The 26,173-nt window shown below is 55.2% G+C and overlaps 1 protein-coding gene and 1 pseudogene across 2 annotated transcripts; one reads left to right on the forward strand and one right to left on the reverse strand.

The window, feature by feature from the left end:
• The first annotated feature begins 417 nt into the window (after nucleotides 1–417).
• EMC1 (ER membrane protein complex subunit 1) lies at nucleotides 418–24,558 on the forward strand. Of its 2 annotated transcripts, XM_005203355.5 has the most exons (23): nucleotides 418–533; nucleotides 3,514–3,638; nucleotides 4,357–4,422; nucleotides 4,658–4,751; nucleotides 5,829–5,957; nucleotides 6,585–6,711; nucleotides 7,400–7,549; nucleotides 7,826–7,993; nucleotides 8,474–8,545; nucleotides 9,011–9,070; nucleotides 9,718–9,840; nucleotides 10,676–10,772; nucleotides 11,098–11,220; nucleotides 13,111–13,310; nucleotides 13,442–13,591; nucleotides 14,219–14,380; nucleotides 14,920–15,039; nucleotides 17,962–18,099; nucleotides 19,345–19,518; nucleotides 20,260–20,470; nucleotides 21,484–21,568; nucleotides 22,611–22,740; nucleotides 22,923–24,558. In XM_005203355.5, the coding sequence occupies exons 1-23, from the start codon at nucleotides 439–441 to the stop codon at nucleotides 23,100–23,102; spliced, it is 2,979 nt and encodes a 992-aa protein (XP_005203412.4). In that variant the 5' UTR covers nucleotides 418–438; the 3' UTR covers nucleotides 23,103–24,558. The 2 variants fall into 2 exon arrangements, with proteins under 2 accessions (XP_005203412.4, XP_024838972.1); XM_024983204.2 differs by lacking the exon at nucleotides 11,098–11,220.
• LOC112443641 (uncharacterized) lies at nucleotides 17,663–17,750 on the reverse strand (annotated as a pseudogene).
• Nucleotides 24,559–26,173: the final 1,615 nt, after the last annotated feature.

A 26,173-nucleotide genomic window follows, 5' to 3' on the forward strand; every position in this document is an offset into this window, starting at 1 on the left:
GTGGCCACGTGGGCGGAAGACGCTGCCGCCGGTCAGGCCCTCGGCGCGCGGGGGCCTCTGGGAAGGCCCTCGGTGGGCGCCCTCGCGCGTGCCTGACCCAGCCCGCGCTGAGGCCCTGTTTTCCCTGCCCGGTCGCCACCTGCCCTCTGCCCCGAGTCTCCAGGTAGACTTCCCACGCGGGCGGGGGACGCCGGAGTCTGGGGCGCCGCACCGTGGACCCCGCCTGTGGGCCCAACTCTATGGTTCCGCACCGAGGACCCCCGCCTGTGAGCGCGACTCTATGGTTCCGCGGAGGCGGGGCCCGCGGCGCGGTGCATGCCGGGCCCAACTCGATGGTTCCGCACCCAGGACCCCGCCTGTGGGCCCAACTCTATGGTTCCGCGGAGGCGGGGCCCGCGGCGCGGTGCATGCCGGGCCGGCCGGGCCCGCGCTCCCATCATGGCGGCGGCCTCGGTTTCCCGGTTGTGGCTCTGGGCTGCCCTGCTTGTCCCTGCGGCCGCGGTCTACGAAGACCAAGTGGGCAAGTTTGATTGGTGCGTACGGGGCGGGGGGCGAGGGGCGGTTCCTGTTCGGGAACTATTTTCCCTGTACCTTTTCTTTTGTTTAAAAGGAGGAGGGCTTTACTATGCAGCAGGGCCGGCTGCAGAACTTGCGGGGCCCAGGGCAAAATGAAATGTGAGACCCCTCGTTCAAAAATTTTGAAAGAGTTTTAAGGTGGCCACGGCAGAGCGTTAAAGCGAGAGTTGGGGGCTCTTCTGAGCCAGTCCCTGTGCGGCTGTACGGGTCGCAAGCCAGTGAAGCGGGCTCTGCCGTCCGGGCTTGCTCGAGGTTCTGGTCAGCGGTCACTTCTCCCCGCCCGGCCGCGTTTCTGTGATTGTCAGGATCTGCTGGGTGTCCGACGTCGACCGCTGTCAGCGAAGATCCTCGTTCCCCACCCTTCCAGCCCAACTCTGCCATGGGCTCAGAACAGGGCCGCCCAAGACGCTTCAGCCAGGAGGTGCCATTCATTCATTCTTTCCTTCACTGACTGGCGCACTCACTCTTCATTCATTCACTCATTCAGCACTTTTGTTCATTCACGTCTCATTAATGCGCTCATTGAGTCACTCACCCACTCGTCCACCCACCCACCCCATCCTTAAGGCCAGGGAATTGGCTTGAAATGTCCGTTTGCCACTTCAGCATTGTGTGATCTCAGGAAAATGACTTAACTCTGTGCCTCGGTTTCTTGATCTGTAATTGAGTTTACTGATAGTCTATTGCTTGCCACAGTAGCTGTAAGAATGAATACGGCAATTCTTTTAAATTGCTTAGCGCAGTGGCTGGCTCATTGAGTACAAGCAGGATGTTCCCAGTTATTGCTGGTCAGGGAACACTCTCAGAGCCTAGCTCCTCTGTGAGGTCTTTTCTACATCAAACCAACGGGTTTGCATGTCTGTTGCGTGCCTGTTGTTGGCCAGTGGTCATGCTAGGCGCGTGGGTGCAGAGATGGAGAGGAACTCAGGCTGGTGAGGGGGCAGATATGTAAGTACGTGATATAAGGCAGTGTGACAAATGCAGCATAAGTCCTGTGGTTTTTTTTTTTTTTTGGCGGGTCGGGGGGAGTGCTGTGGCTTTTGGGGTCTTAGTTCCCTGACCAGGGATCAAACCCATGCACCCAGCATGGGAGTCCTAACCACTGAACTTACGGAGAATTCCCATAAGTCTCATTTTTAATGATGTGGGCAGATGCTCACAATATAACATGTACAGTTGACTCTTGGACAACGCAGGGGTTAGGGATGCAGACCTTCTCTGCAGTCGAAAATCGAGTGTAACCTATAGTAAGCCCTTTGCGTCTGCAGTGCGACACCCACAGATTCAACCAACCATGGATTGTGTAGCACTGCAGAATTGACTGTGGAAAACAGCCAGTGTAGGGAATTCCCTGGGGGACTCCATGCTTACAGTGCCGGGGGCCCGTGTTTGATCTCTAGTTGAGAAACTAAGGTCCCACAAGCCTCAAGGTGCCACCAAGAAAGGAAAGAGAAGAAAAAACCAGCGCTAAGTGGATCTGCTCAGTTCAAACCCATGTTGTATATGTTACACACGCACAACGTCATCCAATTTAGCAGAATCCTAGGTATATGCAGTTTATAAACTGAAAAGTAACAGAAAGAAGTACACCAAAATGTTAAATGTTTATTGCTGAAAAAAACGTTTATGGATGATGGTATTTTAGGCATTTTTTTTGTTTTCTATTTTATACCTTTGTGTATTTTTCATGTTTTCTTCAGTAAGCAGGCATTACTTTTATAGTTCAGATAAAAAATATCAGCATTTTAAAAGAGAGCATGGGATTCAGACTTAGAAGATTAGGTTAGATTTGGATTTAGACTTAATTTTGCGTTCTAGTTCTCACAGCAGTTTGTTGACGTCAGTGGACTTTGGTTTTCTCGCCTCCAGAATGAGAGTGTTAGTGCTTGTCCTGTGTACTTGGTAAAGGGTTCAGTGATAACAGTGAGATCCAAGTAGGCTAGAATACGGTGGAAACTGTCAGATGTCACACACACCTGTCACTCTGTACTAATACAGCTCCTTCTTTTGTAAAAAGTCAGACCAGACCGTGTAACAAGGGAAATTCTGTGTGAATGCTGTGTGTTTGATTTGCTGGAAGTGGCATTCGTGAACAGCAGTGTGCCACTCGCCGCCTCTGTAGGCGGTAGTGTGCCAGGGGAAGCCCACTGTGCTCCCTTTATGCAGAGATAAGAGTGTTGAGAGTGATGGGGTATATTCCAAGGAAAGTATGAGGAGTGAGTCAGATGGATCCTGAGCACGGCGTGGGTTAGAACAGGCTGCAAAGAACACAGGCCTGACTCAAATCTGTCAAGTTTTGTTAGAATATTTGTGTAATATTTCTCCAAAGATCAGTGAAAATAGAAGGGGAAGTTGGATTGTGTGCTCATTAACAGGATTCATGTCTCTTCTCTCACGTGTAATGTGAGTGTCTAGTCCCACTATTTTTTAATATTAAAAAATAGTTGCAGCATGTGGGATCTAGTTCCCCGCCCAGGGATCGAACCCAGATCCCTTACCTTGGGAGCACAGTGTCTTACCCACCTGACCACCAGGCAGTCCCTGGTCCCACTATTAAGGAGTACAGGGAAGACTAATTTTGTTCTAGTGGGATTTAGGCCAGGTCCCCTTTTGGGTAAGGTAAATACGTGCTTGCATTTAGAAGGAAGAGTGTTAGGTTAGCTATTAGGGTGTGTTCTCTCTTCTTCTCCCCTTTGCTCCTGAGCACATTGCCTGGAAATGTTGCTTTTGGTCAGATCTCTTCATTAACACACACTCCTCGTGCATCCCAAGACAGGTGTGGTGTGGTAGCCTCCTGTATTTGTGCAGCAACACTCCTCGTGCATCCCAAGACAGGTGTGGTGTGGTGCCTCCTGTATCTGTGCAGCTGTCTTTCCCAAAGTGTCCTGTGCAGCGATGGCCTTGGCCCCTTCCATTTCCCTCGTCTCTTTCCTTTAGGAGACAGCAGTATGTTGGGAAGCTCAAATTTGCCTCCTTGGAATTTTCCCCTGGATCCAAGAAGTTGGTTGTGGCCACAGAGAAGAATGTGATTGCAGCACTGAATTCTCGGACTGGGGAGATCTGTGAGTGGACTGGGTAGATGGGTAGCTGGGGATGGCGTGGCTGCGCTTAGTGAGTCCAGCATGTCCCGTGGCCGGCAGCGTCTGCCTGGCTGATACCCCACCCCTGGGGACAACATGGCCGAAAGCTGCGTCCTTTACTGGATTTGGATCATTTATTTATTTTTCAGTTTTGCCATCTTAGAAATATTTAATATATTCTCATAACTGGCCTTTGAGTTTACTTCCTTAGCCCGCGTCCTGACTATTCTTAAGTAAGATATTGCTGCAAAAAACACATTTTTTGATTAAGATTTTACAGTAAAGCTTTGGATGTCCCCCGTTTCCCTACCTCCAGTCATTTATATCACTTTTGTGGATGTTTTTAGGTATTAAAATCATGGAAATGTGATTTATAATCACTGCTTTGCTTGTGAGTCATAGAGATTTTGTGAATTTTGTCTTTGTCCGTTTATCTGTGTGGTTGGGTGGGGTGGGGATGGGAAGAGTGTGGTCTCAGATCGGCACAGCGGTGGCTCCCCTCGTTACCCCGGGAGTGGGGGTGGGTCACTGCCGGCTGGCAGTAATCCTCCCCTCCCTGGAATAAAACGAGGCACTTCTGTGCGCACAAAGGCTTGCGCGGTTCTCTCCCGAGCGCCTTCCTGGATGCCTCGCCAGGAACGCGTCCTGGTAACGTCATAGTAACGTCGTCACAGTAACGTCCGACTCTCCTGTCTCTCAGTGTGGCGCCATGTTGACAAGGGCACAGCGGAAGGGGTGGTGGATGCCATGCTGCTCTACGGACAGGGTAGGTAGAGCCCGGCTTGTCCCTGTGACGGCGTCAGCTCCCTCTCTCCCCTTGGTTCCTTCCTTTGTTCAGGGTCTGGGAGGGAACGGAGTAGGGGCGTTCCCAGCAGGAAAGGACAGGTGCAGTTTCTATCTGCACTTGTACGTAGGAGGCGAGGCCACTGGTCACAGGCCCTGGGAGGCTCCAGATGGCGCAGCAGTTTGGGGATGATCTCATGTGGTCTTTTCTCTTCCAGATGCAATCACTGTGTCCAATGGAGGCCGGATCATGCGCTCCTGGGAGACAAACATTGGGGGCCTGAACTGGGAGGTTACCCTGGACAGTCGCAGGTAGAGGGAAAGAAGCTGAATTTCATTTTGCTCTGGTTAAAGGCTTCGCTGGAACACAGATTCTATGTAGACAGCAATTCTGGGCCTTTGGGCTTTTTTGCCCAGGGGGAAAAAACCACAGAAGAGCCAGAGAGCATCAAATGTCCATTCTTGATGTCTTGAGGTCATGGGACACGTGCTTACTCAGCCACCGTTTATTGAGCTCGTGTTGGAGGCAGAGTGCCATGCTAGGGGCAGTGTTCATTTCTGGTATCGATTGCTTTTCCTAATCTGACCACGACTTGAGAGCTTTGCAATGTTCTAGGTAAGAGAAAGTGAAAGTGAAAGTCAGTCGTGTCCTACTCTTTGCGACCCTGTGGACTGTAGCCCGCCAGGCTCCTCTGTCCATGGGATTCTCCAGGCCAGAATACTGGAAAGGGTTGCCATTTTCTCCTCCAGGGGATCTTCTCGACCCATTGCACCCGGGTCTCCTGCATTGCAGGCAGATTCTTTACCAACTGATCTACTAGGGAAAGAAGATTCTAGATATGAAGATGGAGAATACAATTTCCTGTGTTTTAATTTTATGTTTAAAAACAATTTGCACTACTGTTTCAGCTGCGTCTCGCTAAAGTTGTTTAAATGATGGGGTTGGTTGCGTTAGGTTATGCTTCTTCTGATGGTAATTTACTGGGTAAGGGCTTGGGAATGCCCCAGGCAGTGGGAATCCACTGTGAATGTGAAACAGTTTCCATCATCAAGTAACCTCTTGTGTTGGGTGAGGCGGGCCTGCAGCCTGCTAATGACAGCTGTCTGATGGCTGCTGTGGTGGAGAGTTGGCCTGGTTACTGTGAGGTCCCGGGGAAAGAAAGGAGCAGCCCTCAGGAGAGTCGGCGAGTCTCAGGGAAACGGTGTAGTCGAGTGGCTGAAAATACAGTCGCTCAGGTCAGCCAGTGGGAAGCAGAGCCAGGCTCGGTGCGGATGCGGCTGAGCCCAGAGCCTGTTCCGTCGCCTCCTGAGGTGGCGGTTGTGTCCCGGACCGTCCGGCCTGAGGCTCGGGAGTCTCTGGGCTACGCTCACCCCTGTTCCTGTGCTCAGTCTCCAGGCGCTGGGGCTGGTCGGCCTGCAGGAGGCCGTGAGGCACGTTGCGGTCCTGAAGAAGACCACCCTTGCCCTCCTTCACCTCTCCAGCGGGCACCTGAAGTGGGTGGAACACCTCCCGGAGAGGTAAGGCTGCCTTCCCCTGGGTGGTGGCCGCCGCCTCCTGGTCTGTACCAGCCCGTCTTTCTCCTTGAGAGTCGAAGCATTTGAATCCTGTGTGGGGTCTGGGGCTCACTAGCCTCTGGGCCTGCACTCCAAGGCTGTGGCTGCCTCTGGAGTTTCCTTTGCAGTGAGGAGAAGACTCTCCACCTGGGCCCGAGAGCCAGTCGAGCGAGGGGAGTGGCTCACTCAGTTTGTCAGGGACCCAATGCTCAGATTCCTAAGGGGCCGACTGCATAGCATCTGTGTGCGGAGCAGGCCGGGTGGGGAATGTTGGGAGCCGCAGTGTGCCCGGCCCGCCTCAAGGGGGCAGCCTTACTCAGCTGACCGTGCCCTGTATAGTTAGGCCTAGCATCATCACATCCCAACTTTTTAAAGAAAAGCTAGAAATCTTACTGTTACATGCTGATCTCAGTTCTAAATGTTGACAACAAATTCAAATTAAAAAAAGAAAACTAAGCCAAACAAAACTTCACTGAGGCTGCTAGTTTGTGACCTCTGGCTCAGTCCCTGGCGGCCGGGCTTTGGACCCCCGAGGGTGGTCCTGTTCTGTGGCTAAAGCTGAGGCTCCCTGCTCTTCCTTCCCTCTCTCAGTGACAGCATCCACTACCAGATGGTGTATTCCTACGGCTCGGGGGTCGTGTGGGCCCTCGGAGTCGTCCCCTTCAGCCACGTGAACATTGTCAAGTTTAACGTGGAAGATGGAGAGATCGTTCAGCAGGTGCGGTCCGGCTGCAGCCTCGGGCATCATGGAGGGGGTGGGTTCAGCCCTCCTTTGCACTGGGGACCGGGGGCCTCGGCCAGGTGAACGCCGGAGCCACGCGTGGTCCCTGCTTCCGGGCAGAGGGCTGCCTTCTGCTGTCAGAGCCCGCACGTGTGCACATGGCGCACTCTCGGTGGCTAAAGACACGGCTGTGTAGATCTGCTCGCGGCCTGCATGATCTCACAAGGTGGTACTGAAGGTGACGATATGAACCCGCGAATGACAGACGCAGTGGAGGAGTGCCGATCGGAGGGGCCAAGCATGCTGCCCTGCAGCCCCAGCCCTGCCGGCACCGTGGCTGCGGCTGCCCTGCTGCACCTGCAATGTTGGGGCAGAGAGAGGTGATGTCTATGCTCAGTGCTCAGAACAGCAGGTGCTAAGAGTGGACTGCGGGCAGATTCACCAAAACAAGAAAAGAGTGTCCAGTATTGAAGAGGGCCTGGTTTAGCTTTCAGACTACCAGAAGGATCTTCTCCAGCTGTGGAGCTCTCGGAGACCGGGAGGGGTGGGAAGGTCTCCTCCTCAGTCCCTGAGGAAGAACCTTTGAGCTGAGATCCTCCCCTGGGATCTGGTGGTGACGGCTGGTGTGCTAAGAGCGAAATGTGAGGATCCCCAGGAGCTTCCTGTTCTCTCGTCTCTCGTGTAGGTCAGGGTGTCGACCCCCTGGCTGCGGAGTCTCACCGGGGCCTGTGGTGTGGTGGACGAGGCTGTCCTGGTGTGCCCCGACCCGAGCTCGCGGTCCCTCCAGACCTTGGCCCTGGAGACGGAGTGGGAGCTGAGGCAGATCCCGCTGCAGGTGAGAGGCTAGAGCTGCTTCCCTAGCCCAAGGTGCTGCCTTGGCCGTTGGGAAAAGCCTTTCTCCCAGGCAGCCCCTTTGAGGTTTGGCCTCTGGCAGAACTGGAATGAGGGCAGACGAGCCACTCTCCTCCTTTGAGAGCCTGAATGGGAGCTTCCGGAGCCCCGTGCTGAGGCCTCGTTCCTTTCACTGGCAAAGGGGGGCAGAGGCCGCCAGCCTGGATGGTCCATCCCCTGTCCTCTCCTGGCCCTCAGCCTCTTCCTTCTTGTCTCCCAGTCTCTCGACCTGGAATTCGCAAGTGGATTCCAACCCCGCGTCCTGCCCACACAGCCCAGCCCGGTGGGTCCTTCTCGGGCGCAGTTCTTCCTGCAGTTGTCCCCAAGCCACTATGCGCTGCTGCACTACCGCCACGGCGCCCTGGATCTGCTTAAAAACTTCCCGCAGGTAACTGCAGGCAGCGTGGTGTGCTGGGATGCAGGGGGATCTCGCTGAGGCCTGGATGCTGGAAGTCCCAGCTTTTGAATCTGGAGATACTTACTCAAGACAGAAGACCTCTTTGCATGAGTGTTTTGAGAGGGGTTAGCCTTAGAGTAGGAATGGAATATTTGGTTCTTCTGAGAGTTACAGAGGATTTTTAGAGTAAAAGTGGTACCTTCCTGAACCCACGGGAGAGAGGGCACGCTAATTAGAATTTCCCTATAGATGCGAAGAGCAGCATTGAGCTTGCCTGTATTGGAGGTCAGGCAGGGCCTGGCTCAGCTGTGGGTGCGGTGGGGCCTCTCTGCTCTCAGTGCTCTGGCCATCATCCTCCAAACTTGGGAGCATTTTTAACTCCAAGGCCAAGGGTTCTTCCGGTGGAGGCGACCCTAAGGCTGCTGGCCAGGACAGGCCCTGTTTAGGAACTGACGCCTGACTCTACCCCAGGCTGCCCTGGTGAGCTTCGCCACCACCGGAGAGAAGACAGTGGCTGCAGTCATGACCTGTCGGAACGAGGCGGTGAGTGTTGGGAATAACAGCGTTTGGCCACATGCGGGATCTTAGTTCCCTGGCTAGGGATCGAACTCATGCCCCCTGTGGCGGAAGCACTGAATCTTAACTGCTGGAATGCCAGGGAGGTCCCAGGGTTTTCTTTGCTTATCTTTGCTGGAAGCCCTGAGAAACAAAAGTTTGGGCATGTTCACCTGGTCGCTTTGAACCGGGGCGGGGCGGGGGAGCAGGGGGCTGTTGAGCAGCCCTCACTTCATCTGTAGGCTCTGTGTGCACCTCTTTGTGCCCAGGAATGGGACGCCCTCACAGTCATCTGGGGCTGTTCCAGCTTGCGTGGGGGGTGTGGGTGGAGATGGGGGTGGGATTTGCCCTCTCCCAAGGGCTGAGATCTGGAGGTGGGAGCTTCATTCTCATGGCTGGGAGGTGACCCTCTGGCTGTATTTTCTCCTTCCGTCCTTCTCGTTTCCATGGCAGAAGCCCAGCGTTTCTGAAGATGGGTCACCTGGGAGCTTTTCGGAGAAGCCTGGCCCCCAGGTAGGTGTGGCCCTGGGCAGTGCACCAGCCCTTTATGTGGGCGGGGCGGCCCCCAGCGAAGCTGGAGGAGCGATCAAGCCTGGGAGTGGGTCTTCTCCAGGTCCCAGCCTCAGATGGAGTTTTCTAAGTTTTATAAATTAAACCGTGTTTCTCTTGATCTTTTTCAATTGGGAGATTAGAAAGTAGAACTCCTAGAACCTGTTCTTAAGCGCGTTCTCCTCTGGGCCTCCGCCTCCTCATGTCTTGTGGGGTCCCCGCTGGCAGAGTTGAGGGTTAGTCTGAGCAGCTGCCCTGAAGCAGAGTGTGGGGCGCTGGCTGGAGGCACAGGTTTGGGTCGTGGCTTCCGTTTCCTGAGCTTTTCCCAAGGCGGGTGTGCTTTCCCTGCCTGCGGTTTTGCTAGTCACTCTTTGGGAAGTCTCTCTCCACTCCTTGCTTCTTCTGGAGTAAGTGTGTATAGTGGTTGTAGTTTTATTTATTCACTCACGCACCTTATTTCTGCCTTAGGATTTAGCTTTGCCCTTTGGCCTGGGTCCTTCTCCAGGATGTTGCCCCCCCCTCCCCCCAGCCCCACCCAGATTCTTGGACTTCCTTTGGGGGACTTTGCTTTGGGGGACTCCTGTAGCTGACCCATGCGGTCTGTTCCCTAGGACTCGCTGGCGTGCTTCAACCAGACCTACACCATTAACCTCTACTTGGTGGAGACAGGCCGGCGGCTGCTCGACACCGCGATCACCTTTAGCCTGGAACAGAATGGCACGCGGCCCGAGCGGGTGAGTCGGGGCCTGCGGGCTGCTCGGCCTGGGGCTCTCTTTCCTTGGTCCCAGCCGTGCGCTGTAGTCCTACCTGAGCCACTGGCTGGTCAGAAACGCCTATGACTACCAGCAAGAGAAGTGCCGCTTAGGCCAGGTTGTCAGCGTGCCGGGCTCCACGCTAAGCTGTTTACTCACTCGCTGATGGACTCGTCCTCCCGATAAGGGCCTTCCCTGGTGGTCCAGCGGTGAAGACTGTGCTCCCAGTGCAGGGGGCCTGGGTTCAATCCCTGGTCAGGGAACTAGATCCACATGCCAGAACTAAAGATCCCACGTGTGGCAACAAAGGTCCCCAGTCCCATAGCTAAGATGGGGTGCAGGTAAATAAACACTGAAAAACGTATCCTCCCGGTAGTCTTTTGATTACCACTGCCCTATCCTTATAAATAAGGAAGCCGTGCCTGGTGAGGTTCAAGATGCTGTCGCTGCCCAGCCCTGCCTCTGTGCACGTCCAGTGGTGTTCCTCAGCCTCCCTGGGCGGCTGCTGCTTGGTCTACTCCGGGCCTCCTGCTCGCTTTGTGGTGTGTGATCGGTGCATAATGAATGATCGGGTAGCCGAGAAGGTGTCAGGTTCCTCCGTAGAGAGGACCCGAGCTACCTGCTCTTTTGCTCTGTCAGCTCCTAAGGATGCACGGTGTCTATAAGTGGAGTCCAGGAAACGCTGTGTGCTTTGGACACACGGGGACGCCGTGGCCTGACCTCTGACCACTCCTCATGCTTTGAATCTCAGGGTCTGGGCTCTGAGAGGTGTCTGGATCCCCGCTGACTGCAGGGGTCTTGACTCTTTGGTTGACAGCTGTACATCCAGGTCTTCTTGAAGAAGGATGACTCCGTGGGCTACCGGGCCTTGGTCCAGACAGAGGATCACTTGCTGCTTTTCCTGCAGCAGCTGGGTGAGTGGGCATCACTCAGCTCCTGTTTGTGGGCCTGCCCATGAGTTGCATTCAGACCCTTCATCTGGGGCTGTGGCCAGGCTTCTGGGAAAGATTCAGGTGTAGTGTATCCTGCCTACTTTTCCCAGAGCCCTAGGTGACCTGCCTTTGAATACTTCCTTAGCACTCCTGGGCGGGAGACAGAACTCTCCCCACTTCATCTCAGCCCCCAGCCCCGCCGCTTCTCTTTTTGGCCTGAGAGCGGGGGTGGCCCTGAGCCTCCGAGAAGGGTCCCTTCAGGGGACGGCGGAGGCGGGCCTGACTCTGGTGGCCTTGGCTCCTGCAGCAGGGAGGGTGGTGCTGTGGAGCCGCGAGGAGTCCCTGGCCGAGGTGGTGTGCCTGGAGATGGTGGACCTGCCACTGACCGGGGCACAGGCGGAGCTGGAAGGGGAGTTTGGCAAGAAGGCAGGTAGGAACGGGGGGCCGGGAGGCAGAGCTGCCAGTGGGGGCTCTGGGGCCGCTGGCACCCCCCTCCCTCCCCGGGCTTCGGGCGCGGCTGCTCTGCCGGCCTGCTCTGAACTCGCTCTGCGCCCCGTCTCCCGTGCGTTTGTGGCCCTGTGGCTTATGGGCCCACTTCTCTCCGAAAGGAGCGACGTGTGACTCTTCCTAGGGAAAGACCCTGATGAAAAGAGTCTTAATGTAGCATCGTCATAGCTGCTGTTGTTTGAGGACCTGAAGTCTGTCAAGCACCTTGTCAGGCACTGTATAGCTGTTGTCCCCAAAGCAGGAGTCCCACCTTTCCAGAGAGACGTGACTGGGCGGGCCAGGTTCTGTGGGGATAGGCCGGTGCCCTCCGAACCCGGCCGCGGTCCCAGACCCAGGGTGAACTTGGTTCACTCTCCCCTGGTTCCGTCCTGCCCCCGCCTCCCTCCATCCGTTCGCCCGGCCAGCCGGGTGGTGTTTGCTGGGAGCCTGCTCGGGGCCAGCCGCCCTGCTAGGCTCCGCAGATGTGCTCAAGCCGAGGATTAATGTGCCTTTACTGTTTATTTCCGCTGCCTGGATCCAGCCATCCAAGGTAAAACCTGCTTCCCGCTGCCTGGTTGCTTGTTGCCTGCCCCACGGCTGGCTTTCTCCGTCGTTTGTCCCCTGGACTTGCCTCGGTGAGGTGTGCACCGCGCGTGCGTGGGCTGCTTGCCTGTGCCTTGCCCCGTGTGCCCATCGCTTCTCTCCCTCGAGCCGGGGCTGATGGACATTGGCCCAGAAAAGGCGCTGCTCTTGCCCGTGAGCGCCCTGCACCCCGCCCGGGGAGATCCCGGGGCCCTCACGAGGTCTGGTCTCGGCATCTTTCCCGTGAGCGCCCTGCACCCCGCCTCGGGGAGATCCCGGGGCCCTCACGAGGTCTGGTCTCGGCATCTTTCCCATGAGCGCCCTGCACCCCGCCCGGGGAGATCCCGGGGGCCCTCACGAGGTCTGGTCTCGGCAGCAGCCCGGTGGGTGCTGTGCCATTTTACAGATGGGGAGCTGGGGGCTGCGAGGTGAAGCACGTTTCCCAAGGTTGTTGTCTGATTCCTCAGTCGTGGCCGACTCTGTGCGACCCCGTGGACTGCAGCCCGCCTGGCTCCTCTGTCCACGGGGTGTCCCAGGCAAGAGTGCTGGAGTGGGTGCCGTTTCCATCTCCAAGGTTGCCCAGCCTGTAGGCAGTGCAGCTGGGATGTGCGTCCCGGCTGCCGACTCCGAGGCCTGGCTTCTCACCGTGCTGCCTTGCTGCGGTGACCGGTCTCGTCTCCAGAGGAGATTTGAGGGTGGTGGTCTCGTGGATGGAGGAAGGGGCGGAGTCAAAGGGACCCCTGGGAGCGGGCTGCAGGGAGGTCTGTTGGGAGCAGGTTGAGCAACTGACAACGTAGGCCTGAAGCCGCGAGAAACAGAAGTACCAGTTGATGGCACACACACGTGCACCCCGGCACCCCCACAGCCTGCCCTCGTCTGGCTTTGTCACGGCGCCCGGGAGCCTTCTGCTGGCCGTTCTGGATGTGGGCTTGTGGTGGAGATGTTTGTGGCACGGCTGCACCCTGCATGGCTGCCCCCTGCCTCTTAGCCTCCTGTCCCGAGATTGCAGGCAGGTGGCGTGCTGAGAGCCCCGTGAGTAGGCCTTAGAAGTTCCCGCACGGCTGTGCCTGAGTGTGGGGCTGTTGGCATCGGACACAGGACTGCTCCCTGGGCTCGTGACCTGGGGTGTGGACCACACGAGTGCTGTGGAGGAGGGAGAGCCCTCCTTAGGGGGAGCAGGTGCCCCGTCGCCGGGAAGCCCCACTCCGCCGAGGAGAGAGCATGAGCCGCGGTCCCTTTTCCTTGACACCAGACGGCCTGCTGGGCATGTTCCTGAAGCGCCTGTCCTCCCAGCTCATCCTGCTGCAGGCCTGGACCTCCCACCTCTGGAAAGTGTTTTACGATGCGCGGAAGCCCCGGAGCCAGATCAAGAACGAGATCAACATTGACACTCTGGCCAGGGATGAATTCAACCTCCAGAAGATGATGGTGATGGTGACGGCCTCGGGCAAGGTGAGCCCTTCAGAGGCCCCGGGAGCGGGACAGGAAGGCCGGGGCGGGAGCTGGGGCTGGTTCTGGTTTTCAAGGACAGAAGTAGTTCTGGGTCAGCCTTTCTGGTAGTGAGCCCGGTGTTTCTCTGGCAGCTTTTTGGCATCGAGAGCAGCTCTGGCACCATCCTGTGGAAACAGTATCTCCCGAACGTCAAGCCGGACTCCTCCTTTGAGCTGACGGTCCAGAGGACGACTGCCCACTTCCCCCACCCGCCCCAGTGCACGCTCCTGCTGAAAGACAAGGTGAGCCTCTGCCGCACCTCTGAGCCCGTGGGGGCGCGGTTTTGTGTTTTGTAACTCTAGCTGGGCCTTGGGGATTCTCTGAGAGTTACATACAGAGACTCAGGGCTTAGAGCTCTGTTTTCTTGCGGTTTTTTGCCTGAGTGCCCCTCCTCCCCCACCAGGGGTGGTGGTGGCCGAGGAGGAAGTGGCTGTAGCGTAGGTGGGATGTTACCAGGCCCCTAGTAAGCCGGCCCTGTTTCTCCCAGACACAGGTGGGTGTCGGTACCTAGTGGGCAGCTGGCTCTTCTCCCGGGGATGGAGGGCAGGACGCCGGCTGTTCTTGCCTCTGCCTCCCAGCGAGCAGATGGCTCTTTGCAGATACATTCTGCCGTCATTGGAAAGGGGGCCTGGTAGACATTTCGTTTGTTCCTCAGCGTGACCCATTCTTAGATTTGGAGCTAGAGGCGGTTAAACTTTTATCCTTTTGACACATCAGCCGTCAGACGCTTTCACCTTCAGCCAAAGCTTTTGTTTTCCACAAGGCAGGGAAAGACTGGGGGATCCCCGAGGCTGAGCTCCGGTCCCCAGCTCCTTAGGATTTGCAGTCTTTTCCTGTTGGTGGAGGCTGAGCGTTGCTTGCCCTTTCAGGAGACGGGAATGAGCTCGCTGTATGTCTTCAACCCCATTTTTGGGAAGTGGAGCCAGGTGGCCCCCCCCGTGCTGAAGCGCCCCGTCTTGCAGTCTCTGCTCCTGCCCATCATGGATCAGGACTATGCCAAGGTGCTGTTGCTGATAGACGACGAGTACAAGGTACGCGTCTGCAGAGGCTGCAGGAACCACCCCCCACCCCCGCCCCCGCCGTCGATGGGTGGGGGCAGGGTGCTCACACAGCGGCTCGTGGGCCCCAGGTGGGCGCTGACTGCAGTCAGGCCTCAAAGGGCTTCTCTACGCAGCGCGATGGCTCTTTCTGCACTTGTGAAAACTGGGTCTCTTAAGAGAATTCAGTTTAAGACCTGATTGAATTTAGCAGACTTTAATTCCTTTAAGGTTTGTTGTTTTATTCTTAAGGCCCTCTTTGATGGGAAACAGTAAAGAGTCTGGAGAAATCCATGCTTAGGGATTCCTTCTCCTTGAACTCTTTTTCTTTTTTTTAAAAAAAAACCCAAACATTTATTATTTTGATTTATTTGGCTGAGTCTTCGTTTTGGCTTGCAGGATTTTTGATTGCAGCATGTGGGATCTAGTTCCTTGATCAGGGATCAGTCCAGGGCCCCCTGTACTGGGAACGTGGAGTCTTAGCCACCAGACGACCAAGTCCCCCCCCATAACTCTTCTCTGGGGTTTTCTAGGTCACAGCTTTCCCAGCCACTCGGAATGTCTTGCGGCAGCTCCATGAGCTCGCCCCTTCCATCTTCTTCTACTTGGTGGACGCGGATCAGGGGCGGCTGTGCGGATATCGACTCCGGAAGGTGGGCAAGGGCATCCTGGCGGACCCGTGGTGGGAGGGGTGTAGGTAACAGGTGTGGATACGCTGGCCCTGGTGTTGTAAACGTGGATCGGCGTCAGCCTGGTGTCCGAGGCCATCATTCTCGGGTTTGTGGAGCAGGCCGGGTCGCTGCTGCCGTGGATGGAGCCGTGCACAACAGGCGGGCCTTGGCCCCTGAGGAGCGTTCACTCCACATCCCTCTCCTGTGGCAGAGGGAGTGTTTTTGCCATCTTTAGCGGGGGAGGTGGGGATGGTGATTGAACAATAGCGCTTTCTGTACGAAGGTGGTATTATTGATCCACTCTTAATCGAATGCGAGTTTTGAATTTTATTTCTAGAGTTGGGATCGATCTGCTCCAATTCTGACATACGTGAGTCCAGCTCTTGGAAGTACTGCTTCACGCTGGCTCTGAAGTCCTGCTCTGAGCTTCACAGGGGCTGCCTTGGCCCCGAGAGCAGGGCCACGTTGAGGGCTGATCTGAGACGTGTCCTCCCTGGCGGGTCCTGCCGTCCTGTCTGGAAGCCTTTTGGAGAGGCTCAGACCTCGGGCCCGGCTGATCGTGCAGGAGGCCTGGCTGTGCCCCTCGTACACTTGGCATCCTTGGGCAGATGGCTTCCGGCTGGTCTTCTGTTTTCTTGTCTGTAAGACAAAACGGTAGTAATAGTACGTCAGAGTGTTTTCGTGATGAGCTGGAGAGTGAACACGTCTGAGTCTCGTAAAGCAGGGCCTGGCACACAGCCCACGCCTCGTAGGTTTCACCTGCTGTTGTTTAAAAAATGCGGCGCCCTTTCCTGACATTTTGTAACAGCTGCGGCTGCTGCTAAGTCGCTTCAGTCGTGTCCAACTCTGTGCGACCCCAGAGACGGCAGCCCACCAGGCTCCCCCGTCCCTGGGATTCTCCAGGCAAGAACACTGGAGCGGGTTGCCGTTTCCTTCTCCAATGCATGAAAGTGAAAAGTGAAAGTGAAGTCGCTCAGTCATGTCCGACCCTCAGCGACCCCATGGACTGCAGCCTTCCAGGCTCCTCCATCCATGGGATTTTCCAGGGAAGAGTACTGGAGTGGGGTGCCAGTGCCTTTTCCGTTTGTAACAGCTAGCCTTTAGCATAAACAGCACAGGAATGGTCTGTCCAGAGAGTGTGCTCTTTACCCAGTGGGTAAAGAGACACTGCTCTTCTGAGTTGATGGAAAAGGGACCTTGAAAGAGAGAGTTCTTCATGGGCGGGGGTGTGACCCAGGGTGCGGGTGTCATGGACCAGTGGAACCCTGAGGGTGTCATCGTAAAGACGGTCGAGGGGAGACACAGGAGTCAGAGCTCCAGAGGGAGTCAGCCGGGGGTGGGCTTCCAGGCTCTGACCTCCGGGGGCTCCCTGGTGACCTTGCTCTCCGGGAGGGTTTTAGTGAACTCGGGTGTTTTCATAGGAATCTGTGAAATGTTTTCATCGGAGCCGTATTTTTTAATAAAGATTATTATCGAAAAGATTAAAAAAAGAAGTAACATGTGAATGCATTCTCCTGGTGAAAGTTTGCACGGATACAGCGTTGTGTGAGCAAACTGTGAAGGGCCCGTTGAGCCCCATTGCCAGCTGCTTCCCTGGCTAGAATGCGCGTCCGTGGCCCGCATGCCTTCCGTGGCCTGCTGCCGTGCCCTCCGCTGAGGACACGACCGCGAGGTCCGCGTGGGCAGGCGCGGCGTGTATACTTCTTACCTGAACTGGAATTGAGCCACATTTAATCAGTAGGAAATCTGCTTTGTTCACTTGATGTGTTTCCTACTTCCTTCTTTTGTTAAACCCATATCTGATTAAAATACAACACTGAGAAGAGTGCAGAATGCTGCGGTCACTGCTCAGCGGCCCTCACAGAAGGACCACAGCTGTGTACGCAGCGGTCAGAGCAGGAAGCCCCTCCAGTCGCTACCTGCCCCCCACCCTAGGGCTCCGTGTAACCACGTGTGGAGGTATAATCACGCGTTTAACCATACAGGTTTATTGGTTTCTTATGACAATAAAGAGTATTTCTTGTCACATTTTGAGGTCCCTTCCAGCTTAGTAGTTCCCCGCTGGCTCAGTGTACAGGGACCTTAGATGTTAGTAATAAGTGGTAAGTTTCCTTTGAGTTAGTCTTACTCAGATAAACAATGGGAAACTACTAACTATCCTGCTTCTTTCACACTGGCTCTAGTATCTTTCTGTTTTTTTTGACAGAAAGTAGGAGTGTTGGTGGATGTGAGTGAGGAGGGGTGGCTCTGAGGTCCCCATGGGTGCAGGGCCCGGCCCGTGCCCAGAGGGCGCAGAGTCGGGTTGTGTCTGACCCCACGGCTGGGCTGGAGGAGCTGCTTTTCAGCTGCCGGGTCTTCAGGTTCACGTGCGTCACACTTAGTGAAGCTGCACTTCTTGGAGTTGAAGGTCTGCTGGCAGCCAGGGCACTTGAACTTGGCTCTGCGTTGGGCCTCAGCCACACGCCCCTTGTTCTGCATGTCAGTGCGGATGGACTCCACGGCTTGGCTGACCGCTGCGCCCTGGAGATTTCCAAAGGCACCGCGCTGTGCTGTCTGGAGCCTGGACTGGGGACAGTATGGGATCACACATATATCCCCCAGAGAGGACTGTCTCAGGTCCCATCGGGCAGCCCAGACAAGCAACAGGTGCCTCCAGCTGCCCAGGAGGCTGCTGTTTGTAGCCATTGACACAGGCTTTACTGGTTTTCTAACTTGAACTAGGAGTTCCAAAACCTCTTCCCAGACCAGATCCTTATTGCTGCTTCTCTAGGACCTCTGAACCCTGTTCCACCCTGCACAGAGGCACCTGCTGAACTGCAGGCCAGGTCTCGCTACACTTATCGGGGGCCTGAGGGTACCTTCCTGATGATCGGTGCCGGTTCCTTCTCTTTGGCCCCACCCCAGGACCTCACCACTGAGCTGAGCTGGGAGCTGACCATCCCCCCGGAGGTGCAGCGAATCGTCCAGGTGAAGGGGAAGCGCAGCAGCGAGCATGTCCACTCGCAGGGCCGAGTGATGGGGGACCGCAGCGTGCTCTACAAGGTATGGCGGCCGCCTGCTGTCGTGCAGAGGAGCCGGGCTTGCGTTCTGGCTCTGCGATTGGTGGAGAGGGGAGCTTTCTGCCAGTTTTTTTTATCCCTTTGAGCCTTACTTTATTGCTTGTGAAATGGGCCTGTGAAATATGCCGTCCTCCTGGGGTGGTGGAGATGATCACACGAGACAGCACCCAGTGCCAGGCACGTGACCACTGCCTGGCAGCTGCCATCTGTTAGGGTTAGTGGTAGTGCTGATAGACGTTTCTGGGGTTAAACCTTAGTCGATCCATCAGAAACTCTGTCTGTGATCCAGCATCCTCCTGAGTGGGAGATGAAGAGGTGACTCGTCAGCTGCAGAACCATCCTGTGGAGGAACGTAGTCCTTAAGGTGATGAACATGAGTTACAGCCTCTGGCAGAGCAGAGTCGGAGTTGGAGGAGGAGCGAGGCCTAGAGGGGAGCCGGTTTTGGCAGGTGTGGAACAGGACCTAGGCCTGGGGCACGTTGAGTTTGCCGTGAGACGTCTGAGCAGTGATACTGACGTGGTGGTCCATTAGTTGGGTCTGGAGTTCAGGGAGGGGCCTGGCTCGGACATGTAAACTTGGGCGATGCCAGCCCCTGTAGGTGTTCTGGAAGTCATCAGATTGGCTGAGGTCACCAGGAGAGCGGGTGCAGCTAGAACACCCAGAGACTGGGGAAAGGAGGACGGACCTGCAGAGGGGACTGAGAAGGAGCAGCCACTGAGGCAGAGGACAGATGGGCCTGGCGTCCTGGACGCCGGGGGGAAGGCGTCTTAGGAAGGGAGTGATCGCTCACGTTACTGACCTAGTCGGTCAAGTTAGACGAGAACCGAGACGTCTCTGTTGCTGTGGTAGTCGCAGGGCCCTGGTGGAGAGACGTCAGGTTGCTGGACCAGTGTCCTTCTGTCAGGAAGTGGGCCGGCTTGGGTTGTGTCTTGAGTGACTGTTTGCTTGTGACTTGAGCGAGTTGCTTAACTACTTTAAGATGTTTCATCTGTGAAGTGTAGGTAGTAACTTCTGTTTGCGAGGATATTCATGAGATTCAATGAACCAAGCCCAGCCCCCAGTGGACACTGAAAAAGTACAATGATGATGACCCCTGATAGGAAGTTCTTCCACCCAGAAAAGCTGCTTCCTCTGCCAGCTGGAGGGCTCTGTGCCCACCTCCCTGCCCCAGGCTCACGGTGGGGTGCCACTGTGGTTCTGAAGGAGCCTTTCCCTCCGTCTTCCCAGAGCCTGAACCCCAACCTGCTGGCCGTGGTGACGGAGAGCACGGACGTCCACCACGAGCGCACCTTCATCGGCGTCTTCCTCGTGGACGGCGTCACGGGGCGCATCGTCCACTCGTCCGTGCAGAGGAAGGCCAAGGGCCCCGTCCACATCGTGCACGCCGAGAACTGGGTTGCGGTAGGTGGGCGGGCGGCCTGGGTGACGCAGCCTCCAGGGCCTGGCCGGCCTCCTGCAGCTCCAGTCCCCTCCCGACCTCTTGTTCGGGAAACCGGTTGCTGCTTGGTGCTTTCAGAATTCAGAACCCCTGGCTGGCAGCAGAGGGGGCTGGGTAGGGAGCCGGGATGCCTGGATTTGATTGAGTTCTTCCATTTTCTGATTTTATAGCTTCTAACTAGTTACTTAAGCTCTCTGTGTCATACCAGAGGGGTAACAGCAGTCACCTCATCTAGTCAAGTTTTGAACAGTGCCTGGCATGTAGAAAGCACTCAGATGTTAGCTGTTAGTCTCGTGACTTGTAAGACTCTTGCGAATTCATTTTTCTTGGGGTGCACCTGGATAGTCCAGATGCAGCTACCCTGAATGTTACTGAATTCAGTGAAAGTGAAAGTCACTCAGTTGTGTCCGACTCTTTGCAACCCCATGGACTGTATAGTCCATGGGATTCTCCAGGCCAGAATACTGGAATGGGTAGCCTTTCGCTTCTCTAAGGGATCTTCCCAACCTCAGGATTGAACCCAGGTCTCCCACATTGCGGGAGGATTCTTTACCAGCTGAGCTACAGGGGAAGCCCAGCTCAGGAGCAGGAAGAAAGCTGGGATGCTGGTGGCTTTTTCCTTCTCGGACTTGCCTCTGCACGTCGATTCCCCTTCCCAGCCGAGCCAGCAGCCGGCCCTGAGCAGCGCCCCCTCCTCTCCGCAGTACCAGTACTGGAACACCAAGGCTCGGCGCAACGAGTTCACGGCGCTGGAGCTCTACGAGGGCACGGAGCAGTACAATGCCACAGCCTTCAGCTCCCTGGACCGCCCGCAGCTGCCCCAGGTCCTGCAGCAGTCCTACATCTTCCCCTCCGCCATCAGCGCCATGGAGGCCACCATCACAGAGCGGGGCATCACCAGCCGCCACCTGCTCGGTGAGTGAGCTGCGCCCTCGGCGGCCTTGCTGGGGTCCGCGAGGAGGGCTTTGTTTCAGCAGAGGACGCGCCCCAGTCCAGTCGGCTTTGCCGTCTGTGAGAGAGCTGACGCACCCACCCCAGCCCTTGTTTCTGATGGACCGTTTTCATGACGCCTCTGCTTTGTTTGCCCCTCGCTCGGAACGTTGCGCCCTGATGGCGTCCCTCACGGGTAGCCTGTGCAGATGGGCTGCAGAGACTGGCGAGGTGCAGGGTCTCATCTTTGTGTAGTTCAGATTCAGGACGCAGTGACTGCATAACAGGCTGCTCCATCCAGTTGTTTTTACCAAAGACGTTTGGGGCTCTGAGCTTTGACAGACACTCTGCATCATTGTTTTATCCTCAGAAGTGAGGAAGACAGCCCTTTTAGCGGTTTCCCCTGTTTAATTCCCTCTGTTCCTAAAACAGGCGATCCTGCGGGACCTCATGTTGCCAGGCCCTTCCTGTCTCCTCCTCCCATCCACCCCCCATCCCCTATGCCCCTGCCCCCATCCCGCACCAGCTTCCCTGCATCCTATCCCCTCCCCCATGTTTCCCCCCATCCCCACCCATCGCCCGCCCAATCCTGCACCAGCCTCCCTGCTGCCCCAGCGCGCATGCTCGTGTTTTGCGACAGCAAGCAGCCCTGCTGAGCTGGGCAGGTGCTACTGGAGAACAGGATGGGAGATATAGAGGTCCACGGGCCTTCCACTCTTTTCTCTTTCATCATTCCCTAGTTCTTGATTCTAGAACTTTATTTTCTGATGTCTCAGGATGATATGTGAAGAGACTAGTGTCTTCAAAAGTGAGAACCTTCCTACAGATCCATGTGTATTAAGACTATTGTTTTTGGCCATTGAAGGGCATCTCATTGACCTGTTTTTTTGGTTTTAAACTCTATTTTGATTTCTGCGATAAGGACATTTTTGTAAGTAGCCCTAATCTGGGATCAGGTTCGCGTGAACACTCACTTCTGTTGACTTGTCTCTGTGCAGTTGGGCTGCCTTCTGGAGCGATCCTTTCCCTTCCTAAGGCCTTGCTGGATCCTCGGCGCCCCGAGATCCCAACAGAACAGAGCAGGTAGGCCCTTGTGGGACACCCCGAAGGCTGTGACATTAAAGAGCTCCGCCTGTGGGTGATGTTTGGTCCTCTGTCAGCTGTGCTGTGGGCGTGGCCGTGAACAAGTCTGCCCTCACGGAGCTTGCGTTCTAGCAGGGGAGGCGAGATGGACGATAAGTAAGATAAGCAAGTGAAATAATGCTATGTTAGATGCTTGTAAACGCTAAGGAGAAAAAACTTATAAAAAGGGACAGGGGGCTAGGAAGGGATGGTACACGGGGTGAGGTTTGAGACGGTGGCCTGGGAAGGCCCCCCTGAAAAGGTGACATTTGAGTAAGCACTTGAAGGAGGCAAGAAGCTGGCCTTGGGGATGTCTGAGGGCGAACCTTCCAGTCGGAGGAAACTGCCATCACAGATGCCTGAGGTCGTATCTGGTGAGTTACAGGAAGGGCTGGAGGCCACTGTGGCCGCCAGCAGCAGGCACACTGGGAAATGAGGGGAGGGAGTTGACTGGGCCCAGGTCTCATGGGGAGACAGTAGCTCGTTACCGATCATATCCATTTTTAAATTTCTGGCCATCATCTCTGTATGTTTTCTTGCCTCTGTCCTGGATTCTCTTCCCTCAGGGGTGAGGAACTGTGGGCAGGGTGAGGAGGTGCTAGGTATGTCCCCACACGTAGGGGAGGGAGGAGGATGGTTCAGAGAGCAGGAGGCTACAGCTGAGCACTGAGGCACTCTGGAGTAAAGAGCCGCCATCGGCCTAGTGGCTCAGTGTCTTGTTTTTAAACTGGTCCTTGCTTCCTCTGGTGTGAAATCGCCGGTTGTCTGGGATGTTTTAGACTCAGAACAAGGTAGGAATCCAGGTCTTACCCTCTACACAGCGTCCTCTCTTGTGGCCCTTCCCTTCCAAACACTCAGCGGCTCGGCGTTCAGCTCCCTGATGCACGTAGGCCCAGAGGAAGACCGGAGGCTGATCCATGGCCTGGAAACCGCCCAGGGCTCGGGGCAGCGGGAGATCCCCTTAGAGCAGCTTTGAAAGCCATCCTGGCTGATGTTTTTGCAGAGAGGAGAACCTGATCCCGTATTCTCCAGACGTGCAGATCCACGCAGAGCGGTTCATCAACTATAACCAGACAGTCTCCCGAATGCGAGGCATCTACACAGCCCCGTCGGGCCTGGAGTCCACTTGTCTGGTGAGCAGAACCCCCAGCCCGCCCTGTGCCCCCTCGTCCAGCCACAGCCGCCCTGCATGACACCTGCTCTCTGCTCCCCCTTGGGAAATGACTGAGGAGCCTGTCTCCCTTCTGACCCAAGTCTGTGGCCGTGGCGGCCGCCGGCGCCTTTCTCACGGGCTCTCGCTCCCTCTGCCCTCCAGGTCGTGGCCTACGGTTTGGACATTTACCAGACCCGCGTCTACCCGTCCAAACAGTTCGACGTCCTGAAGGACGACTACGACTACGTGCTCATCAGCAGCGTCCTCTTTGGCCTGGTCTTTGCCACCATGATCACGAAGAGGCTGGCGCAGGTCAAACTCCTGAACCGTGCCTGGCGGTAAAGGCCTGAGACCCCCTGCCAGAGAGCAGAGAGCCGAGGGGAGCGAGGGTCGGGCGCCAAGCTCCAGCGGCATGTGCCGGGTTGGGGGGACGTGCATCAGGCGCTCATCTCAGTTCAGCGCCGTGGGGAGGAGGATGGACTCTCGTGGAGACTGCTCTGGGGACACGTCTGTGGAGGAGTCACCAGAGGCGGACGCAGGCTGGACTCTGTCAGCCGAGACCACAGAGCATCCTGACCGACTTTCCCCTGGAGTCCCAAGGCTGTCGTCATCCCCTTCTGTGCCTGTGCACGAACGTCACTATCCTATAAGACCTCCCTCAGACCTCTCTGTCTCGTGAGGCCTGCTTAAATCGATTCCCCTTCTGTGCCCGTCCACGAACGTCACTGTCCTGTAAGACCTCCCTCAGACCTCTCTGTCTCGTGAGGCCTGCTTAAATTGATTCCCCTTCTGTGCCCGTCCATGAACGTCACTGTTCTATAAGGCCTCCCGCAGACTTCTGTCTCTCGTGAGGCCTGCTTAAATTGATTCCCCTTCTGTGCCCGTCCACGAACGTCTCTGTCCTGTAAGACCTCCCGCAGACCTCTCTCTCTCGTGAGGCTTAAATTGATGTTGGTTTGCCTTCTGTCTCCCAGGTATATCTGGAAAGCCTTCTCCTTGCTTCCAAAGTCAGAGGGAACTCTTACCGATAACTCTACCTTATAGGTGCATTTGCTGTCTTATACTGGGGAGAAAGAAGAGCCACCCTTAGCTGAGGTTTGAGAACCGATCCAGCCTCTCATGGCTTCTTTCCAAAGTAACTATGGGTCGAGGAATCTATATTTGTGTCACAATTTCTCTTAACTAAGCCTCTCGTTTCATGCTCCCATTCATGAGTGGGCCAGGCGGCCTTAGATTCAGTTTATTGAAAACCACGTGAATAATAGTGTTTTCATTTGTCAGTCATCGTCCAAGCTTTTCTCCTAAGATGTGTCAGAGCTGAGGCCTTTTTAGTACTACTGAATTGTCTGCACCTTGAAAGGATTTCAAGGGAGGAAGGCAAATCTGCCTGTTTCACACTCTCTCTTAACCTCTCATTTCACCTTCAGGCTGACCTGGTCATCTTATAACCCAGTTGGAAAAAGTTGTCCTTGTTTAAGAAACCTCATTATTTATGTTTGGTTATGTGTTAATGCTTGGGTTACTATACTTCTTTTAAAATCAGCAAATTTTAAATCTTACCTCTAAATGAGGGAAGGAAAGGGTAGGGGTGGGACATGGGCGTCTTGTGGATGTAGCCTTGTTGACTGGCTGGGCTGCTGTTTCTGGTGCAAACTAAAGACAGCCTAAAAATTTTCGCTGTCGGTGGATTTGGGGAATGATGGAGTTTCTCTCTGCTGTGAAGAATGAAATGTACAGAGAGCCCTGTCGGGAGAGAGGTACGTTTAAGTGTCCGAATAAAGCGAGTGGCGAATGACAATGTTCAAGTCCTTTTTTGTGGCTTTGGAGCGTCTCATTGAGGCCACTGCTGCCTCGGAGGGGACAGAGAGCTGTGTTCCGGAGTGGAGCGAGCGCAGTGTTTTAATGGGAAACAGGCCAGTTTAATCATGCAAGAGTTGTGTCATGTAAATAACAACAGTTTTTGTTTCTGTGGTCACATGCTGGTGGTAGAGAAGGAAGAGAAAGAATAATTTTACTTTATTATTATTATTTTAGCATTTATTTACCCGGCTGCCTTGGGTCTTGGTTACAACACACAGGATGCTTGTTGGATTATGGGGGCCCTTTCCTTCCTTCTCTGGTTGTGGCCTGGGGGCTCAGTAGTTGCGGCTCGCAGGCTTCCTTGCCCCTTGGGATACGGGATCTTAGCTCCCTAACCGGGGATTGAACCTGTGACCCCTGCGTTGCAAACTGAAATCTTAACCACTGGATCTCTGGGAAGTCCTGTGAAATTTGATTTTAATGAATGGATGAACATCTGAGTATCTTCAGAAAAAAACAGGCAGCTATTCATCCTGACTCAAGGCTTAATTTTGTTTAAAGTGACCTGGGAGATGGGGATAAGTACCAATTAAAGAAAAAAAAATCTGCCCTACTTTTGAGGAAGCCTGGCTGGGATTTTGCCTGGCCTGTATAAATGTGGACAGGTTGCATCCTTAGCTGTTGCCCTGACGCCTGCTCTGCTTACATAGTAGCCCAATCAATCTGCTAAATTCTAGTTTTCACGTATGTGCCAGAGTCTGAAAGAAGAAGCTGATGAGATGGAAGTTAATCTGCCTTTCCGTAAAATTCCTTATATTTCGGCTTTAATCATAACTATGTTACTGAAGGTTATTGAAAAGCATTTAAAGTAGCTAATGCTAATGACCAGAGAAGGCAGTGGCACTCCACTCCAGCACTCTTGCCTAGAAAATCCCATGGGCGGAGGAGCCTGGTGGGCTGCTGTCCATGGGGTCGGTAGGAGTTGAACAGGACTGAGCGACTTCACTTTCACTTTTCACTTTCATGCATTGAGAAGGAAATGGCAACCCACTCCAGTGTTCTTGCCTGGAGAATCCCAGGGACAGGGCAGCCTGGTGGGCTGCCGTCTGTGGGGTCGCACAGAGTCGGACAGGACTGAAGCGACTCAGCAGCAGCAGCAGCAGCAGCAGCGCTAATGGCAGGATCAAATCTCAGTCTCCTTAGATCTCAGCCTTTCTTATCTTAGGGCAGCACTTGCTTCTGACCAGCTACACTGAGCCTCTGCCTATGGCTTTTGAAACCGCTTCCTCTGAATTCTCTGATGTGTCTCCTTCCTTCTTTCTCCTTCCTTTCCTTCTCTGCTCCTCTCTTTCTTCCATCCTGCCGGGGGTGGAAGTACAAGTCCTATCACTGGACTGCCGGGGAATTCCTGTCTGATCTGTTTTCTTGTCTTCCTCTTTTTCTGTGTGTATCCCAAGAGCCGTCTGTTTTCCCCTGCCTTCACTGTTGTTCAGTCACTCAGTTGTGTCCGACTCTTTGGGATCCCATGGATTGCAGCACGTTCGGCTTCCCTGTCCTTCACCATCTCCTGGAGGTTAAATCTTGTCTCTAAATGAGGGGAGGAAAGGGTAGAG

Source organism: Bos taurus, chromosome 2 (assembly GCF_002263795.3).
Source record: "Bos taurus isolate L1 Dominette 01449 registration number 42190680 breed Hereford chromosome 2, ARS-UCD2.0, whole genome shotgun sequence".
Lineage (NCBI taxonomy): Eukaryota > Metazoa > Chordata > Mammalia > Artiodactyla > Bovidae > Bos > Bos taurus.

What these genes read in the sequence shown, in the direction of transcription:
- EMC1 (XM_005203355.5), top strand. Translation starts at nt 439, where the DNA reads ATGGCGGCGGCCTCGGTTTCCCGGTTGTGGCTCTGGGCTGCCCTGCTT. An exon ending in GTGGAACACCTCCCGGAGAG is followed by an intron (nt 5,958 to 6,584) that starts GTAAGGCTGCCT and finishes TCCCTCTCTCAG; the next exon opens with TGACAGCATCCACTACCAGA. An exon ending in ATGGCACGCGGCCCGAGCGG is followed by an intron (nt 9,841 to 10,675) that starts GTGAGTCGGGGC and finishes TTTGGTTGACAG; the next exon opens with CTGTACATCCAGGTCTTCTT.